At 41.4% G+C, this 21,932-nt stretch overlaps 1 protein-coding gene across 1 annotated transcript; it reads right to left on the reverse strand.

Moving 5' to 3' along the window:
• Nucleotides 1–4,861: 4,861 nt before the first annotated feature.
• LOC133449217 (E3 ubiquitin-protein ligase TRIM35-like) lies at nt 4,862–7,420 on the reverse strand. The gene has a single exon (XM_061728350.1). The coding sequence runs from the start codon at nt 7,305–7,307 to the stop codon at nt 5,919–5,921; it is 1,389 nt and encodes a 462-aa protein (XP_061584334.1). The 5' UTR covers nt 7,308–7,420; the 3' UTR covers nt 4,862–5,918.
• Between the last annotated feature and the right edge of the window lie 14,512 nt (nt 7,421–21,932).

Consider the following 21,932-nt stretch of genomic DNA (forward strand, 5'->3'; position numbering starts at 1 on the left):
ACATCCAGGGAAGCCGGTGCTTCGCTTGGTGGAGAAGAGGGGGAGGAGAGAACTGGTGCCACTCATAGCTCATCATGTCAAAAGGGAGCAGACATTTCCAGGGAGGATAAACAGAGGGTAGCCTATCATACTGTGTTATTGTATTATGTTACTAAATAATGTTTGTTGAAAGATCTCCTCTGTGCAAATTGTTGTTACGTATCTGTTATCACAGATGTGTATATATATATATATATATATATATATATATATATATATATATATATATATATATATATATATATATATATATATATATATATACAAGATGTATACATATAACAAATGTTATCTGTTATCTGTTATCTGTTTTATTTTGTTTTAAATAAAAAGTGTAAACTTCTTTATATGTGATTGCTTAATTTACTAATGGTTAACTATGGTCAAGTAATGCTTATGAGGCAGTTAAGCATTAATAATGTGTTACCTAAGGGATAAATGTGTTACACTTTACAATAAGGGTCCAGAATAGTATTTACTAATGGTTAATTATGGTTAAGTAATGCTTATGAGGCAGTTAAGCATTAATAATGTGTTACCTAAGGGATAAATGTGTTACACTTTACAATAAGGGTCCAGCAAGCCTTTACTAATGGTTAAGTAATGGTTATGAGCCACTCCTATACATTTATTAAGGTTTATGTCAGGTTACCGTTCATAAGGTCAGGTAAGCTACCTGATAACATACACAGCACCATTAGGAAATTATTACTTAACACTTTAAATAGTTGTTTAATAATGCCCATCCAGTAAACATGTACACCATTAGCGAATGATTAGTAGATGTATTAGGTAGCTGTTACTTAATTCATATTCACTCCAAATAAACACCATTAGTAAATGATTACTAGGGACATTATTAACGTTTTACTTATGTATTAACTAATGTATTACTTAATACTAAGTAATGCATACATAAGGATAAATAATTACATCATGTAACGTTTATTAATGCTTACTAATGTATTAATTAACTCTGAGCAGTAGGCATTAATTAACTGTTTATTAATGCATTAACTAATATGCTAATTAATGTTAAGTAATACATAATAATGGTTATTTAACTATTATTACACTGTTAATTAATGCTTAATAATGCATTAACTAACTGTTTATTAATGCATTAACTAATATGCTAATTAATGTTAAGTAATACATAATAATGGTTATTTAACTATTATTAAACTGTTAATTAATGCTTAATAATACATTAACTAACGTTAATTAAGGGACCCTTATTGTAAAGTGTTACCTATATATATATATATATATATATATATATATATATATATATATATATATATATATATATATATATTCAAGTAGCATCATATTTGTATCAGCATCTGACTTAAATTAAACAAAGTACAATTCAAAAATATTTATTGTCACTTAACATTGAAGTATACATGTGTACATTGAACTACAGATATAATAATATTTTCTTCTTTCTTCTCTTATTAGATTAAAGAAGGACTGCAATAAAAAATAAAATAGAGAAATCAAATTAAGTAGCATTTGAAAAATAAAATGAAATCTACCAGCAGCTTGAATTTTCCTTTTTCTTTAACTGTCTCAACACATTTTTATAATAAATGAATATAAACACATCTTAACAATCAAACAGTTCTACAGTTTCTCTTTCTCCCCCTCTTATAATCTATGCCCCCAGTTTCTGTGGTTCAGTGAGAGAACTGAGCTCTAATTTCTCCTGCCAGGACTTTAAATCTGGGCTGGATGGTGTCAGGTTCTCATATGCAAGTGAAGGTGCTCATTGGTGAGCCTGGAACGATATTTAGTTTTAATTATGTTCATTGTGGAGAAAGTTGCCTCACAGCTGTATGTGGACCCAAACATGGGCAGGATGGGTTTTTTTAAGATGTTCAGCTTATTTTCTGTAACCTCAGTTCAGAATTGAGTAGATATGTTCGATAAAAATGTTGTGTTTTTGTCTCATAGTGGTGTTTCACATTGGCACTGTTAATTAGCACCACGGTGTCTGAACGTATGAGACACATGGTTTTGTGTCCCAGTAGGAAGACTGAACAAGAATGAATCTGTCCATTCCGGGTTGAAAGCTCGATTTTCACTGCCCACTTTTCTCTTCTTAGAGAGCGCCATTGTCTCTATCTCACTCGTCTCTCTGTCTTTCTTCTGTCTCTCTGTCTTTCTTCTTGTCTCCGGCTCACTCGTCTCTCCCTGTCCTCTCCTTGTCTCTCTGTCTTTCTTCTTGTCTCCCGCTCACTTGTCTCTGTCTTTGTTCTTGTCTCTCGCTCACTTGTCTCTGTCTTTGTTCTTGTCTCCCGCTCACTGGTCTCCCCCTGTCCACTCCTCGTCTCTCTGTCTTTCTTCTTCAGGTTTGGCAGAGCAGTGACTCTGCAGTCTTTCTCCGTAGCTCCTATTTGCTCTGCTGATCTCCCTTGTCAGCATGTTCATGGCCTGCTTGAACAGGGCTCAATCACCGCTTCTGTAGGCCTCCTCCTTGACCCATCACCGCTTCTGTAGGCCTCCTCCTTGGCTCCATCACCACCTCTGTAGGCCTCCTCCTTGGCTCCATCACCACTTCTGTAGGCCTCCTCCTTGGCTCCATCACCACCTCTGTAGGCCTCCTCCTTGGCTCCATCACCGCTTCTGTAGGCCTCCTCCTTGGCTCCATCACCGCTTCTGTAGGCCTCCTCCTTGGCTCCATCACCGCTTCTGTAGGCCTCTTCCTTGGCTCGGCGCAGCTTCCTTAGGTTCGGTGTGAACCAGGGCTTGTTGTTGTTGTATGTGCATAAGGTCTTAGTCTGAACACACATGTCCTCACAATAACTGATATAGGATGTCACAATGTCCGTAAGTTCATGCAGATCTGAGGCAACAGCTTCAAAAACACTCCAGTCCGTGCAGTCAAAGCAGGCCTGAAGCTTCAGCTTTGACTTCTCTGTCCACTTCTTCACAGTACTCACTAAAGGCTTAGAGGTTTATCAAAATGAATCAATCAAAATGGGGGAACCTCTCAGAGTGAGGCCTCAGAGCTGGGCCTCAAAGTTGAAATTAAGGCTTCCCATGTTCACATATGACTGTGGCCTGCTGCGTTTCAGTGTTGTAGTCTAGTCACTGAGCGCCAAGTCCAGACCCGGGTCCCGGGTGATGTTCAGCTTTTTAAAGGCGTGCACATCTCTAATTATACGTGTTCAAATCCCAACACGTACATAGATAGCTAAACCACGTAGCTGAGCTAGCCAGCGCACCACTCGGTGGTTGTTAGTTCCGACATCTCCGCCAACCCTACGTTAACCCTGACTGAGGCTAAAACTGTTATCGTAACCCTGACACCAGCCCGTCACTCCTGTGGACGAACACTGACAACAGCGATTTTAAGTCTAAATGCGTCGAACACACAACTATTTTACTCAGAGAATATCAACAATAAGCTTTTTTTTTTTAAACATACATATGAGGGGGATCGGAGGGGGGGGCGGGGGGGACGGCATCTTCTGCAAGTCGATATGAACACTTAATATATGTAGATATATAGATGTATATTATGGATATAGATATGTTATATGTAGGCATGTACATGGATATATTGGGTTATATTATACGTACAATATTTATATATCTATATCTCTATTAATATATACTGATTTATAGTTATATGTCGATATATAGATTTATAGTAATTTTTATGTATATAATTGGAGGTAAATATATGAACCAATGTATGTATAGCATATCTACTCTTATATAGTTATTCAAGTATATTGTTATACCATTGCTGTCTATTGTTCTCTATTATATTGTAGTATTATAGTAAGTAATAGTATAATATATAATATATATAATAATAGTATAGTAAGTAATGATAATGTAATACTATGCATTATAATTACTTCTATGAGTACACACATACATAGTATCACAACTTAATGCTGGGCGTTTGTTTTGCTTTCTTTTTTTTGCCTTGATTTGTTTGATTTTGACTATATTTATATATACATATAATTGAGTATTATATCACTGTATTGAACAGTTATTGAAACTCGTCTTGTTATATGTTAGAATGTTAGATGTAAGAATGTATGTAAGATTCAAGGGTAGGACTCGATAATTCCTACTCGGTTTCGAGCATGTTGGTGGATCCGTGAACTATTATTATATGAAGTGCTGTACATATACATATATTTGTATTCTGTTCTTTCACTTTTTTGTATGCTTTTTTATCATGCATGTTTGAAATAAAATCTTCAAATCATATCAAAGGGAAGTTGAGGGCCAAACGCAAGGTAAAAGCTCGTCCTCAGACGTGGCCGCATGTCTGTGTTAATGTTTGCTGGTAACGTTTGGAAAATCAGCTGAAACGATGGCAGCACCGGAGCCTCGACCGTTTTTAGATCTGTTCATGTTTCGGCTTCAGTCTGGACCACAATAACAGTCTGGACCCGTGTCGAGGTCCAATCACAGCTCTCAGCCAATCTGGGAAATATTAAGATCAACACGTGTGAAATAATACATCAGTTATTATTGTTATCTGGATAGTTGAAGATAATCAACATACTCCTGATCAAGATGTTTCAATTTATTGTATTTCATCCACAACCTATATAAATCGCTCCAAAATTAATTAGCTCCAAATTTATATTTACGTGTGTGTATGTATAAGTCCCTGCGTTCCAAAAAAACTCCTGAATAAAACAGGAAGGAGGCTTGGGTGACCTGTAGACTTTGATAAATGAAACAGGTGGATTGATACAAACAAAATAATGATGCTCAAATGAAGAATAATTGTTTAAAGAAATTGTCAGTTACAATTGAGCTATTAACACATGTGAAGTCAGTAATCAGTTGTTGTTGTTGTTATCTGGATAGTTGAAGATAATCCACATACTCCTGATCAAGATGTTTCCATTTATTTTATTTCATCCACAACCTTTATAAATCACTCCAAAATTAATTAGCTCCAAATACCAAATATATATTTATCTGTGTGTATTTATAAGTCCCTGTGTTCCAAAGTCAAAGTGAATTTCATCTCACAAAAAAGGTAAATTACATTATTAAGGCAGTTTTAAAAGAGCATACATCTTTTATATTTAAAGGACTTTGACAAGTCCTTTAAATATCCAAGTCCAAAATAAAAGAATGAAATACTTTTATTTCATTTCCCTCAACCACCAAGTTTTACCGGCAGCTTTTAAGACTCTTCTCGTAGCAGTACCACATCTGACCAGGTGGGGGAGATCTAGATCTACTGGTGAGTGGGGATCAATCACCCGATCATCTCAGGACACTTCCAGCCAATCAGCCGCCGGGAGGCGGACCCGACTGCAACCCAACCTTTGTCCCAGGGTAGCTCTGATAGTTATGAGTGTTTCCATGGCAACCAGCCGGGTCAGCCAAGCGGGCGTGTCCCGTCCGTCCTCCCTGACCTGTTCTTTCTCTCACTTCCAAAGAAAACAAGAAAATGAGGAAACAAGAAAATGTGGAAACAAGGAAACTTCTTGTAACACAACTTCGTCTTGTGAGCGCTGCCCCCATGAGGCCAGACGTGGTATTTCTACATAGAGTGGCTTTGCTTGTTTATCACACATCAGTCATCAGTATTTACAAGATTGTCTGAGACAACGGTCCCGTCACCAGTCACATGACCAATCAAATTTATCAATCAACATGAGTTACTGTTAGATCATAATCCAGAAGCATCTTTCCTGGATTCACATTCACAGATCAGCCAACATTTTAATCTGGAACTGAAACGCTGAGACACGCTGGAGCTGAACGAGTCCCGGTCAGAGTCCACAAGTCCACAAGTCAGACAAGAATGTGAAATGCAAACGAGGCAGACGATGATACGACGATGTTGACTCGTCTTGGGGTTCAGGGTCTGGTCCCACCTCCTAATCTTCCCAACTCGGTGTCGTCACGGAAAACTTTAATGGCAGGATCTCCAGTGGGCCTGAACTCTGGGTGTACATGTAAGGAAACAGCGTGCCCGTGAACGTGTGCGTGAAGGTGTGGATGGCTGTCTTTCTTAAAATATCCCGGAACCACAGCTTTCCCTTGTCAAAGTCCAGATAAACCAAGATCCTCTGGGGCGCCCCCGCCTGCAGGTCTTGCTCCGAGCCCGATCCAGCCAACGCCTTGTATCTACCGTCCTTGAGTGAAATCCTCCACCGCCGCGGCTCTGCTGTGTCGCCACCATCAGCTTCCAGCATTCCCACCTCCCAGTCAGCGTTGCGTCCAACATACACGGCCCACTCGTGAGTCCCTGACTTCACCCCCTCGGAGCTCAGGACGATGCCGGGTAACCTGGTCCTCTCCAGGTTGCTCGGCAGCTTTTGCAACCCCGCGGATGTGAAGATCAGCAGGTCGTCAAACACGACGAGCTCTGGGTCGGCGGTGTTTGGATCCAGGATCATGGAACTGTAGCGCACTCTGTCCTTCATCTTCTTCCAGATGTTGAAGGTCAGGTTGCCCAGATGTTTGGCCACATCTATCAAAGCCCCTGGAACCCGCTGCAGAACCGGGCCCTGCCTGACCCTCCCGGTTGCCACCTTGTGGTTGAGCAGCAGCGAGACGTCTCCGGCTCTCAGCTCTGTCTCCGTCGCTCTGATCATGTTTGAAAGAATGTCCATGTCCTGTGTCAGAGCCTCCACCTTCTCCTTCATCGCCTGACTCTTCTGCTCCTTCTCCTCCCTCAGCGCCTCCACCCTGGCCTTTTCTTCCTCTTCCAAGAACTGGTGAAGCTTCTGAAATTGCTGCCGGATCTTGTTCTCGGTGTCCGAGGCCTGGACCTGGAGGTATCCTGCCGTGTGGTGGCAGTCCTCCCTCACCTGCTGGAAGAGCGTCAGCTTCTCCCGGAGGGGTGTCAGGTCTCTCTGCAGCTCCTGGCGGAGTTCCTGGGCCGCCTCATCGATGGGGATGAACTGGTGGTCTCTGTGAGTCCTGGAGTCCCGGCAGACCAAGCAGACCGGCTCCTGGTGGTCCAGACAGAAGAGCTGGAGCTTCTTGCCATGCAGGCTGCACATGTGCTCGGGCCCGGCTGCTGCCCACCGCTCCTCGTCCCTCAGAAAGGCCTCGCACAGGTTCTTTAGCGCCAGGTTGCGAGGAGGCTTGCTCCACGATGACTTCCTCTTGCAGCACGGACACGGTCGTGTTTCCTGCTGCGCCCACCTCGACTGAAGGCAGGCCCGGCAGAAGCTGTGGCTGCACGACAGGAGGACCGGGTCTTTGAAAATGTCCTGGCAAACGGAACACAAGAGGTTTTCCTCCGACCTGGAGGCCATGTTCTCTCTGGGTGACGCTGACGGTTCAGACTGTCAGTTACTTTGACTTCAGATGTCTGAGGGCATTGTCAATCAGCAATGAGGACTGACGGTTTCCTGGTGAAGTTGGAGTGCAAACTCCAGTGTGTGTGTGTGTGTGTGTGTGTGTGTGTGTGTGTGTGTGTGTGTGTGTGTGTGTGTGTGTGTGTGTGTGTGTGTGTGTGTGTGTGTGTGTGTGTGTGTGTGTGTGTGTGTGTGAGCGCCTTATCTCACTTTACAAGACTACTCCAGCGTTAAACAGTTTTTTTCACATCACTCATTATTTTATCTTTACAGCTTCTGTGTTCAAAGGTTCCAGAACATTGATCCACTCAACAGTTGGTCACGTGATTAAAACTGGAGCTCAAATTCTGAAACAGAAAACCACACTGACCACTAGGAACCTGGGGCCTCATCTATAAAGCTTGCTTGCGCAGAAAAAGAGCCTGAAAATGCGGAAGCCGCCATCTACGCAAAGCCTCGGATCTAAAAAGAACAAACTAACCGAAAAATCTGCTTATCTTTACGGCAACCCTGACCCTCCCGTAAGAATTTACGTAAGACACGGGGAACTGGATTGGGGTTTGGCTGATGGAGTGACCAGACGCACGACGAGATCGCTCTCCCAGACATATCACAACAAACCCATAAACTAACTCAAAATTCAGTATCATTCGATAATAAGAATAGATGGATGGGGGAAGAACACTTAGAAGCCAAAAAACTGAAGGAAAGGAGTCTACGAAACAGGAAAACACGACGGCGACCAGAGTCAACAGCAACGAAGAACTAGAAACAAACATGGCGCCCGCGGACATAATTAAGGCAATTAACGACTTAAAAACTGACTTAAAAGGTGACAACAATACCTTGAGGCAAGAAATCACGCAGCTTGGACAAGAAATCAACGGTAAGCTTGATCGACTCGGAGCAGAAGTTCACAGTCTAACGGACCGGGTGGAAGAAGCTGAGTCCAGGATGGAGACAGTCGAGAGATGGGCGACTGATGCGACCGAGGCTCTCGATACCTGCCTTAAACAGCAAAGAACCCTGCAATATAGACTGAACGACCTCGAGTCAAGATCCAGACGTAATAACATCCGTATCTTCGGAGTGGCGGAAGGAGAGGAGGGAGAGGACTCGGTGCCGGAGTTTGTCGAGGCTCTCATACGCTCCAAGCTGCCGGTCCCGGAACACACGGAGCTAAAAATACAGCGCGCCCATCGAACCGGACCTCAGAGACCCGCTCCGGATAAACCCCCGAGAGCAATCATTATCAACTTTCAGGAATTTGCGATCAAAGAACGGGTTTTAAAAGAGGCATGGAAGAAAACCAAGGCGGGAAAAATCCAGCTGAATAACAAGACCCTCTATTTTGATCACGACTACACGGCAGAAGTTGTTAAGAAGCGCAAGGGGTATAATGCTATTAAAAAAGCTCTGAAAATGAAGGGAGTCCGCTTCCAAACCCCTTTTGTAAACATGCGGATCCACTGGGAGACAGGAGCTCGATTCTACAGCAGCGCTGCGAAGGCGAGAGCGGAGCTGATGAGACGGGGAATCACGGTGGAGGAGGAGGCGGCCCCGCCCGCAGGTGAGACTGACTGGGGAGCGCGCTTGGGAGAGCTGCTGGGATCCTGGCAGACGGTGACGGGACCTCGCGGGGCGGAGGCTGACGTCACCCAGAGAGCGAGGAATAAACTTCAGGGTTTTCAAAGTGGACGTGCCGGCGAGAAGTGATTCAAAGAGGTGATATGGATATTTAGAAAAAAAAAAAAACAAAAAAAAAAAAGGGGGAAAAAAAAAGAGGAAAGAAGAAAAAAAAAAAAAAAAAACACAACACTCTAAGCTGGTGTGATTATTGCTACTATGAAGCTGGAATACAAGGACTTAAGTGGAGTAAAATTTGGCTTTGTATATATTTTCAAGTTGTCTGGGAGAGACAACCTCATGTTAGTTGGACTTTAGGATGGTGGGGCTAGTCTCAGGCGACGGCTCAGCCACCCTATTTATAGGGCCCTTTCTTAGTGATTGGACTTTCCCTCGACCCACCAACGGGGTCTCGGTGAGGAGTTATCCCCTCCCAGTTTGGAGGTCAGTTATTTTTTATGTTCAGTTTGTGTTGTTTGGTTTTATTCTTTCTTTTTCCCTTGGGTGGGGGCAACACTATTGCAATGTCATTTTTTTGTTTCCATGTTTAAATAAATAATGTCACATAATTTAAAAATAGCTTCGCTAAATGTGAATGGCTTGAGCAACCCGGTTAAGAGGAGCAGGCTGCTCGCTAAAATTCGGAAGGATAAGACCCAAGTGGTTCTCTTGCAAGAGACACATATGTCAAAACAGGAACACGAGAAGTTAAAAAATTTTGGGTACTCAAATTCATATTTTAGTTCATGTAAAAATAGCAGGAAAAGAGGGGTGGTGACGATGATAGCTAATTCAGTAAACTTTGAACTAATTAAAGAAAAAAGAGATGATGCCGGTAGATATGTAATAATCAAAGGCAGGGTGGATAATGTTTTGGTCACCTTTGTGAATGTCTATGTTCCTCCGGAGAGTGACAGAACTTTTTTCAAAAAATTATTTGACTTGATTATTTCTGAAAGTGAGGGCATCCTTGTCTGTTCGGGGGATTGGAATACAATTTTGAACTACCATTTGGACACAACAAGCACAAACAGACACAGATCCCCAAAATCAAAAGACCTGAATATCCTGATAAAAGAGGCAGGCCTGTTTGATGTCTGGAGAAGTATCCATGCGAGGGATAAGGAATTCACACACTACTCGGCTACACACAAAGTACATTCTAGATTGGATTTTTTTTTGATGAATACCATAGATAGGCACAGGGCTCATGAATGCACAATTGGAACAGCAGATCTATCGGACCATAATATTGTCTATCTGAAAATATGCTTAAATAAGAAGCCAAGGAGTACAATATGGAGATTGAATACTGGAATTTTAAATAAAAAATCCACAGTGAAGGAAATTAAATTTGAAATTAAAGAATGTATAAATGACAATAATGATGGTCAGGTCAATCCAACTACTGTGTGGGATACAGTCAAAGCAGTTATGAGAGGTAAGCTAATATCAAGAACAGCATATATGAGGAAGGCGAGGACACTGAAATATGACCAATTAGAGATGGAATTGGAAAAATTGGAAAAAACTCAACCTAAAAGTGACAACAAAGATTTAATAGGGACTCAGATCAAAGACGTGAGGAAACAAATAGAAAATCTAATGAATGAGGAACTAGAAAAGAAACTGAGATTCTCAAAGCAAACCTTTTATGAATCAGGCCCACGGGCAACACGAATATTAGCAAGGCGTCTTCGCACGCAACAAATAAAAAACTCAATAAATAAGATCAAAGATCCTTTAACAAACACAATAAAATATGAGCCAGAAGAAATTTATAGGATTTTTAAAAACTACTATGAGACCCTATATACACAACCTGAGGGGGTTGATGTTGACGAAATAGAACATTTCCTGTCGTCACTGGATCTCCCATCACTAGGCACAGAGCAAAATACATATTTGACCGCCCCTATTACAAGAGATGAATTGGATAAAGCCATAGGTAAACTGAAGTCTAATAAGAGTCCCGGGAGCGACGGTTACCCAAATGAATGGTACAAAATATTTAAAGAAGAGATCGCCCCGGTACTATTGGAGTCTTTTAACTGGACGCTTGAAAAAGCTATAACTCCCCCATCCTGGAGGGATGCGTTGATATCGGTTATCCCTAAAGAAGGGAAAAATAAAGAGTACTGTGAGTCATATCGCCCAATATCAGTTTTGAACGTGGATTATAAAATATTTACATCTATCATTACAAAACGACTGGAACGCTACCTGCCTGACTTGATACATGAAGATCAGACAGGCTTTATAAAAGGACGACAAACGCAGGACAATATCAGACGAACCCTCCATATCACAGAACATATAAATAAACACAATATAAGCGCTGCTCTGATCAGCTTTGATGCAGAAAAAGCTTTTGATAGGGTCAGCTGGGCCTTCCTGTATAAAGTATTAGAGAGAATGGGATTCAATGATAAATTCATTAAATGCATAAAGGCATTGTATACTGACCCATCAGCTAGAATTAAGATAAATGGACATCTGACGGACGCCTTTAAATTGTACAGAGGGACTCGCCAAGGTTGTTGTGCTAGCCCCGCCCTCTTTGCGATTTTCTTAGAGCCGCTCGCTCAAATAATAAGACAAGATGAAGAATTGACGGGAATCACGATGGCAAAAGAAGAACACAGGATAGGCTTGTTTGCCGATGACATAATTACCTTCCTTCTGGACCCAAATAAGACGTTTATCAAATTAGTAAAGACTATGGAAGAATACGGATTGATGTCAGGCTACAAATTGAATATATCAAAAACTCAGGTATTGACATTTAATTATAAACCAAGTAATGAAATCAAGAAGCAATATAACTTAAATTGGAACACTAAGTCAATAAAATATCTAGGAGTTCAAATAACCAAGGAATTTGACAAAATTTAAGAGCTAAACTATAATCATATAAATGATAAAATACAAAGAGATGTAGCAAAGTGGTCAACATTAGTATTAGACTTCAGTTCACGAATTGATGTGATCAAGATGAATCTCTTGCCTAGGTTGCTATATCTCTTCCTATCACTCCCAGTTAAAATACCAGATTCACAATTTTCAGCATGGGACAGGCTGATATCAAGATTCATATGGGCAGGAGGCAGACCCAGGATAAGATTTAAAACCCTTCAACTGGACAAAGAAAGTGGAGGATTGGCGTTGCCAAGTCTTAGAGAATACTATTACGCTGCACAGCTACGATACATAGTATATTGGTGCTCCCCGAGTTATCAAGCCAGATGGAAGGACATCGAAAAGAATATGAGCCGGGTCCCCCCACAGTCTAGATTAGGTGGAAAAGAACATATGGATTTTAAGGACGAAAATACAATTATGAGAGAAACATTTGAAACATGGTATGTTGTGATCAAGAAATACAAGCTGACTGGAGAGAGTAAGCGGTTGATTTGGCCTTCATACACATCTAGATTCAGTCCAGGAATTTCAGATAGGACCTTTGAAAAGTGGAGAGATAAGGGGATAACAGCTATGTTTACACTTACAGAAAAACAACACTTTAAATCATTTAGACAACTTAAAGATGAATATGGATTAGAAGATCGTGATTTATACAGATATCTGCAATTAAGACACTTCTATGACACAGAAATTAAGACAGAAATTTCATTGGAAGGGAATGATGTGATTGAGGTGTTGACAGGAGCTTATAAGCAAACTCCTTCAAGAATTGTTTCCAAACTGTATAGAGGTTTAATGAAGCAACAGGGGAGAAATACAATGTATGTAAAGGCAAAATGGGAAAAGGAATTAAACATTGAGTTGTCAGAGGATGATTGGCACTCCATGAATAAGACCCAACACACGTCAACAAGCTCCAAAGGATGGAGGGAATTTGGTTGGAAAAATTTAATTCGATTTTTTATTACTCCAACAATTAAAAATAAACAATTGGGTGAACGACAATATTGTTGGAGACAGTGTGGGCAATTGAGTGCCAACCACTCTCACATTTTCTGGGCATGTATAAAAATGCAAGCATTTTGGGATGGGATCCTAACAGCCATGGAGAAAACTTTGGGATATAAGATCCCTAAGGATCCACGAGTTATGTACCTTGGACTGATACCAGGGGATGTAATAAGCAAAGAAGACATATACATCGTTAAGATTCTATTTCTTGCGGCTAAGAAAGCCATTACGAGAAATTGGCTGAAAATGGACCCACCTGACCTGAGACAATGGCGTGATATTGTTGAGGAAATACGATTAATGGAACAGATTACCTACAGTTTACGACTCAAAACAGAGCTATATGTTGTAAGATGGGCAAAATGGTGTCAATATGTAAGACAGTAGTGACCCCCCCCCCCCCCCACCCGTTTTTGTTTTTGTTGTTTTTGTTGTATCTGTCTGTTGATTTTGTTACCAATTGAAAAATGGAAAAATAAAGTTTAAAAAAAAAAAGACACAGGGAACTGGCGAGGCAGGCTGTGAGGTGGTGAAATGAATCCAGATTCATGTCATACTCTTAATAATGTCATCACATATCACAACATATTTGTATTGAATTTTGTTATATAAATAAAGTTTTTTTTTGTATTTTTTATTTTTTTTTCCCTTGTCCGCACACATATTAATGATTGATACCATGACGGTAGAAACCAAAGGCATCATTGTGCATCATTACTATATTTAATATATATACATATATATGTGCATACACATACATAAATATACACATACAAACCCAGTGATGATTATTTTTTTTTTTTTTTTTTTTGGGGGGTGGGGGGGGGGTGGTGACGACATCCACTGCCAATCCAGGAAGCAGGAACATATGGAGACACACGTCAAGCACTGGAAATCTGCAACAAAAAAACCACACACAAAACACGAAACCGGCACGGAGCCTACCAAAACACGAACAGCAATCAACCCAAATCTTGAGATCTGATCGCAGTCTGAGCTAAGCTACCGCTACCGCTACCTAACCCCAAAAACTACAGAGCAAGCATGGAGGTGAACAAGCCAGTGTGTATGTCTATGTGTGTGTATGTGTGTATGTATATGATCATGTGTGTGTGTGTGTAGGTGTGTGTGCGTGCGTGTGTGTGTACATGTCTTTGTGGCTATGTGTGTGTGTGTGTATGTATATGTTTGTGTGGCTGTGTATGTGTGTGTATATGTATGTGACTGAGTGGCTTGTGTGTGTGTGTGTGTGTGTGTGTGTGTGTGTGTGTGTGTGTGTGTGTGTGTGTGTGTGTGTGTGTGTGTGTGTGTGTGTGTGTGTGTCTGTGTATGTGTGTGTGTGTGTGTGTGTGTGTGTGTGTGTGTGTGTGTGTGTGTGTGTGTGTGTGTGTGTAATAAACCAAACAAAGCTCCACCTGAAGTGTATCAGAATCAGAATCAGCTTTATTGGCCAGGTTCGAACATTGTCCAACAAGGAATTTGACTCCAGTAGTTTCGCTCTCTATGGTATTAAAGGTGAACAATAAACAAATGAACAATAGACAAATTAATCTATAGTGGGGGAGGGGGGAGCAACCCCGCCACCCGCGAGACCAGAGGCCGACAAGGAAGAACCCGGAACCCAGGCCACCAGCAACCCCACAGAGGGGAGAGGTAGGAGGGAGGCAACCCACCGCCTGCGAGGCCATTAAGTGTTAATTAAGTGTTGAATGTGCAGTGTCTACATTGCTGTTAAAACCGTGAGGCGGGGAGTGCCGGGCCACGCGGGACAATGCTCCCCACGACCCGGACCCCCTGCCCCTTCGCCTATGTGCGTATGAATCGTGTAGGGGGGGAAGGAGGGCGAGCAGAGGCCGAAGCCAGGAGACAGGACCAGCAGAGCCGGCCCTGGTAAGACACCCACGTTCCCCCACCGGCCATCCAGTAGACGGGGGCCGGCCCTCCGAGCCGGGCCAGGGCCCCACCGTACCTCCACGGGCGCCCCCGGCTGGTTTTTCATATTTCAATTTTAGGCACAGATCAAAAATACTAAATCGAAAAACGGCCACAGGACTGAATTTGATTTTAATATTTAATTGGTCGGGTTTACGTGACCCCGCGGTGCTCGGCATGATCTGAGGAGAAAAAGACAATCAGACACAGAGCTGGAGAGCGCTTTGATTCAATCTATTTATGAGTTAAGTTTTTATTCAGATGTCCACAGTATATTGCAAATATTATATATTATATAGCAAACACTGACAGTAAATGTGTGACAGACGGGACCATCATATGACCGAAAGAAGAGAAGAGAAGTGTTCAGAACAGCGCACAGAGCACACACTAAAGGCTGATTTATGGTTCCGCGTTACACTAACGCAGAACCGAAAGCGTAGGCTACGCGGCGACGCACACCGCACCGCGACCCTACGCCGTCGATTTAACGCAGAACCATAATTCAGGCGAAGCTGCAGTTTCTGCGCTGATCACAGACACAGCGGGTCGGAGCGGATTTGGTCATGATGTTTAACCTGTGTTTTGTGATTAATAAGCACGAGTTTTAATTAAATGTAATTTACGAAGGATGATTTCACGTTCAATAAGATAAGTAATCAATAAAATACAAAGTTTTGGCACAAAGGCTTGGCCTGCTTGTGGGCGAGTGGAGGGGGGCGCAATAAGAGAAGGTGGCAAGATATAAGGCGAAGAACTAAAGAAAAAGTTGCCTTTAATAAAACTTGTGCAACCATTTTTAAAATAGCATGCAGCAGAATAAAGACTCTCTCTCTGCGTATTCTTTGATTTTGGATGTCGCCTCCTTGCCACAATAACAGCAGCAGCAGATTAGTACCTTCCTTTCGAACATAATAAATACAGACGCAATCACAATACGCGCAACTACTTTCAGGCTTGGTAAATCTCATTGCGTGTGGTAAATTAACCTATTTGCATTTTCCCCTCCCAGGATTTAGCGCTCTCTGGCGGTTACGCCCCATATTGATTATTCATCAGGGCAAAAGTACTAAATGGATTGCGTGCGCTATTCTGCGGATTTCAGAGACGCAGTCGTCTTTGCACGCCGTTAGTAGATCAGCTGGCACATTGGTTTGCGGGTGCTGTCAAGTTTGCACACGTTTTTACACACGCAAACCTTTAGTAAATCAGGCCCTAAGTGTATTGAAAGGTACAAACTGTCCTCCTACAATTGCTTGCTGTAAATACCGTATTCCTTGATCTCTCCATTGAACAAAGTTTACCATCTTTTTATCATTTTTCAGGATGTCTGGGTTGTTCCATATGGGTGTACGGTCACATGGGAAAAGTGAAATTTTAGCTACTTTAAGAAATTCACACCAAGCTGATAAAGTTGTGCTAATATTGATGCTTTTGAAACATTGATGATGTTTGATGCTTTGACTAATAAATGGTAACTCTGAGATTTCTATTTCGTTGCAAAACACTTGCTCTGAGTCCAGCCATTGACTATCTAAAGGATGATCTTTTGACCATTTTACAATATACTGTAATTTATTGGCTATGAAGTAATACTGAAAATTAGGTAACTCTAAACCTCCATATTCTTTGGGTTTTTGCAATGTCTTTAAACTAATACGTGTTGTTTTATTTTTCCACAGAAATTTTGATACATATGAGTCCAATGATTTAAACCAGGAAAGAGGGGGTTTGAATGGTATCATTGAGAAAAAATAATTTACTTTTGGTAAAACCATCATTTTAATGGTGGCAATTCTACCCATGAGTGAAATGGGGAGAGAGCTCCATCTGGAAAGATCATCTTCTATTTTCTTTATAAGCTGAACATAATTTAATTTTATTAACTCTGACAGCCTAGGGGAGATGTTTATGCCTAAATATCTAATGTTCCCTGATTGTAATTGAGTATTGGTTATATTCCTAAAATTGCAGTTAACACACAAAACAGTGGATTTAGACCAATTAATAGAATAGTCAGACAGAGATGAAAATCCCTCTATAAGTGCAATTGTCTTTGATAGTGAAGATCGTGAGTTCTGGAGGAAGAGGAGTACGTCATCCGCATAAAGACTTATTTTGTGCTCTAATATTTTGCATTGTATACCTTTTAATATTTTGATTTTGTCTAATAGCTGCTGCTAAAGGTTCAATAAATATTGCAAATAATGAGGGAGAGAGAGGGCAACCCTGTCTAGTGCCTCTTTGCAAGTTAAAACTTGTAGAGATTTGATCATTTGTCCTTACACGTGCCTTGGGAGAGCTGTATAATATTTTTATCCAGTCAATGAAAGATTCGCTGTTTTTGTTTTGTTTTTTCTTTATTTATTTTTAATTGATTGGCTAAATATTTTCCCGATCTGTTAGCATGTGCAAAGTTTTCCAGGCGAAGCCTTTGTACTAGAAACTGCGTTTTTGCGTCAATTATTTTATTTAATTCTATTTTAGTTTTCCTTATTCTGTTAAAGGGGACATATTATGAAAAACACGTTTTTTCTTGTTTTAACATATATAAAGTGGTCTCCGCTCACCGTGCCAGCACAGGGGAGACAAAATACCATGAATTTCTGCAAGGTCTGTGTCCCCCGCCTTACAGTATCCCCCAGTGTCACGTGATTTTTTTTGAGCTGATTAAAATCTGCGCCTAGGGTGACGTCACCCGAGGCGCAGAGGTTCGGCCTCCGCTGCTGAAACCACGCCCACAACCAGCTCTCTCCGTCGGCTCGAGCGTCCGCCATTGTTCAGAAGCGCTGGATGTTTCCACAGCGAGGGAGAGTAGAAATGAGATTTTGCATTGAAATTTACCCTCATAAGGATCAGTTCCCACAGCACGGACCCGGCAACTGCACACGAGTCAGCGGTAAGTTCCTTTTTTTATGTTATTTGTATGATCTTTGCATGGGCTAAGTATTTAGCTTAGCTCCGGAGCCCCGGCGCCGCATATGGAGCTGCGGGGGCTGCTCACGGACCGGACCGTGGAGGAGCCCCGGGTTCCGGAGCTCCGAACCCGGGGGATCCGGGCTCGGGGCTCTATTAGTACCGTAATCCTTTTTTCTTCTGTGGTTTCAGATCTTTCAAGCACTTGGAGCTGTTCACATTCAGAAGACGCGCGGTCCTTCCTTGAGCCAGCAATAGTGCATAAATTTTATTTATATATTTTAACAATAAAGTTGCCATTTGTGAAAATTCAGTGTTGTGATTTCTTTACAGTTAACATGATTCATTTGTCTTGTAACATAAGAAGTGAAATAATGAGGAATTGGAGTAAATAACCGTGGTGTACCTGTTTAGAATTAAATTAAATCTTCCTGTTTGAAGACGAGGTGACTAAAGGCTGATTTATGGTTCCGCGTTACACCAACGCAGAGCCTACGGCGTAGGGTACGTGTCGATTTAACGCAGAACCGGGGACACGCTTTGCTACGCAGCCGCTGCTATTCTCCCCGGAGCGACGCTTTGTCTCCTCCCCTGCTACACGTCATTCAAGCAGCCAATCAGCGCAGAGCCTCATTATCATAGCCCCCCCCGCCCTGAAAATGAACCACAGAAAAAGGCTTTAGAAGCGGAAAAAATAAAAACATGGCCCAGAGACTGAATTTCTGATTTATGTAGAAAAAACGAGCTTTAGATTGTTTTTAAGACATTCAAGGCCTGTTTAAAATATACATTAAATGCCATAATATGTCCCCTTTAAGGATACGTTCGTCTGCAGAGGTCTGGAAGGCCTCCTCTAGCGTTTTTCATTTCACATTCTACTTATTTTGTTTTTAAGTTGTCTCTCCTTTTCTTATTTGAGGAAAAGGAAATTATTTTGCCTCGCATTACTGCTTTTCCTGCTTCCCATAGAACGCTCGCTGATATTTCCGGCTGGTCGTTATTTTGCAAAAATATATCCCATTCTTTCTTAAAAAAATAGTAAAGTCGGGGTCTTTGAGCAATGATGTATTAAATCTCCAAATTTTGGAGGATGATACGCTCCCCCTCTTCCCCAGAGTGAAAGAAACAGGTGCGTGATCGCTAATATTGATTGGGTGAATTTGTGATTCTGAGATATCTCTCATCAGAGAGCTGGTGACTAAAAAATAATCTAACCTAGAGAATGAGTGATGAACAGCTGAGAAAAAAGTGTAGTTCCTAAGGGTTGGGTGTAAAGAGCTCCATGTATCGCAAAGACCCAGATCATTCATGTATTGCTTAACAATACTTGCTGACTGCCAACTCCTGTGTCCGCCTGCATTACTGAGCCTGTCCACTCCAGGGTCCAGTACCATGTTGAAGTCTCCTCCGATGATGACTGTGTTGTCTAGGTGAGCAGAGAGTGAGGTGAAAAAAGAGTGAATAAACGAGGAGTCATCAACATTTGGACCATATACATTAGAAATACATAAATTCAAGCTTTGAATTTGCAAGACTAAAATTAAATATCTACCCTCTGAGTCAATGTGTGTGTCCTTTACAGTGAAATTTATTCTTTTATGAATAAGAATGGCTACCCCTCTTTGTCTGGAGTTGTAACAGGCTGAGAAAACATGCGGAAATTGTGCCGTGGCCAATGCATCTGCTGAAGCTTTAACTAAGTGTGTTCCTTGTAGTAGGACAATGTCTGCCTGCAGGGTTTGTATCTGGTTAAGAAGTTTTAATCTCTTTAATCTGTTCCCGGCTCTGTTTACATTCCAGGTGACAAACTTTAATTTATCCATAATCCAATCATTGAAAGTAACATTATATGTAAATGGTAATGTTGCATGAGAAACTGTTGTATATGTGTGTGCCATGTTATTCTAAATGTGTGATATGTGTATTTGTACCAGTTTACCAAACCGAAACAGAAAGTGCAGCAGGGTGGGACATAGAGGGAAAAAAGAAAAAAAAAAGGGGAAAGGGAGTGAGGGAGATCATTCTAATCATAAAAAAATAGAGAAAAGAAGAAAAAAAAGAAAGAAAGAGGCAATCACCAGTGTGAGCCTATAACTTACCGAGATTAGCAGAGCAAAAATTATTAATACATTAATATGTACCGAAAATCTTTTATGTAGCTATATCTAATCTAATCACCAAGTGTTTATGTAGCTATATCTAATCTAATCACCATTTAGTGAGAAAGAAAGAGAGGAGAAGAAAGTAAATTTGTACTCATCCTTTTTAGAAGAGCCAGGGGGTGATGTCCGGGTCGCGGTACAGTTGTCCGTTCACGTACAGCTTGTCCACGGTGATGACAGCACGAGCTCCCTCCGTCATGAACCTCCTCCGGACCGGGAAGAGGACTCGGCGACGGTCCAGGATCTCCCGGGGGAACTGGTCGTTTACGGAGAACGGCAGTCCGCGTAGCTGTGGCCCCCGTCTCCTCACCTGCTCTTTGTGTTTATAGTGTTCGAATTTAGCAACAATGGGCCTGGGTCTCTGGGCTTCCGATCTTCTTCCTCCTAGGCGATGGACGCGTTGAAACGTGATGGAGTTCGCCATGTCTTCCGGAAGTTTTAGGTGGTCCCGGATGAAATCCTGGACGGTTTGTTCAGGATCTTCATCAGGTTTCTCCGGGATCCCTGAGAACACCAGGTTGTCCCTCATGGATCGAGATTGAAGGTCTAAAACGGCCTCCTTTAAAGATTTATTCTCATTCTGGAGCCGGCTAAAACCCTCTGACATGGACTTCACCGACTCCTTCAGACTGGTGTTTTCAGCCATCAATTTGTCCACCTGCTGGTTACCATATTCCACCGCTTCTCTTAATGACTGGAATTCCTTGTGCAGGACTTCCACCAGGGATAAACGGGCGTCATGGGAGGCCAAACGGGCGTCGATAGACCTCAGAATGTCGTCGGTGGTATTTCCTGGGGGAGAGATTGCTCCAGGGGAATCCTCAGGCCGGGACCGCTTGGGAGTGGAAGCAGCTGCGCCACCAGACTTCTTCACCATGACTATTCTCTCAAAACACTCGTCTATGAATGGGTCTAAAGATTTGCTTTGCTCCAGGTTGGGTTCGTAACTGTATAATCTGTCTATAAACTACCCTTTCGTTATTTTAATCTGAGTATATATTTGTTTTTAAAGCATTTATTGAAAACAAAAGTACTACCTCGCCATGTTGGATTCTGCTGCCTCATACTGTAGCTCTCGCGATATTACCACATCTCGTGGTGCGTTCATGGATTAATGCTAATGTTTCAGATTTAAGTTGATCACAAGATAAAAAGGGTAGAAGCTTCGGCTCCCCGTTTTTGGCAAAAGCAATGTTTATTTTACTTTTTTTCATTTTATTTTGTAAAAAAAACTTGTATAAGACCGAAATAAAGACAATTCATTCATTCATTCATTCATTCATTCATTCAGATAGCAGGCGGAATGACAACAAAGAAGAACCACCTTGGGCCCTTGAGCAAGGCCCTTAATCCTAATTGCAAATGGGCAAAATGGTGTTAGTTCCCTCAGCTTTGGATAAAAGCATCTGCTAAATGACAGTAGTAGTAGAAATCACTTATCCTACCTTTAATGACATGAAAGTTCCATTTTTTTTATAGTAACTAAACATTTAACTCAATTCAACAAACACAAGAGAGTTTTATAATAATAATTGAACGTGTTCTTAACTCAAATAGTTTGCTCCAACAATGATTCTGTAGTTTACAAAATGGGAAGAGGCTCTAGTCACTAGTGAGAAGAATCTCTACATGTTTATCTCTAGATGTTAGCAGACTACGAGGTTTTCAATGCTTTGGTTTTGTCGCAACTGGATTATTGTTTTATAGTTTGGTCAAATACGTCAGTTAAGAATGTGAAGAAATTACAAGTGGCACAAAATAAAGCTGCACGTTGAGCTCTATTGTCCTTATAGGTCTAATGTGTCCAGCATAAGAATCTAGACTGCTTATCTAGAAGACAAAGGTCGAGTTATACTTTGTTACATTTTCTGAGGAATATACTGGTGACGACAAACTTTTTTTTACAGAGCCGTGGTCGGCTGGAACTCTATACCAGTTCATATTTATCATGCAGGTAGCAAAGATTGGTTTAAGATTCACTTGAAACAATATCTTTTAAAATGTAATGAAT

Source organism: Cololabis saira, chromosome 8 (genome assembly GCF_033807715.1).
Source record: "Cololabis saira isolate AMF1-May2022 chromosome 8, fColSai1.1, whole genome shotgun sequence".
NCBI classification, from domain to species: Eukaryota; Metazoa; Chordata; class Actinopteri; order Beloniformes; family Belonidae; genus Cololabis; species Cololabis saira.

What these genes read in the sequence shown, in the direction of transcription:
- LOC133449217 (XM_061728350.1), bottom strand. Translation starts at nt 7,307, where the DNA reads ATGGCCTCCAGGTCGGAGGAAAACCTCTTGTGTTCCGTTTGCCAGGAC.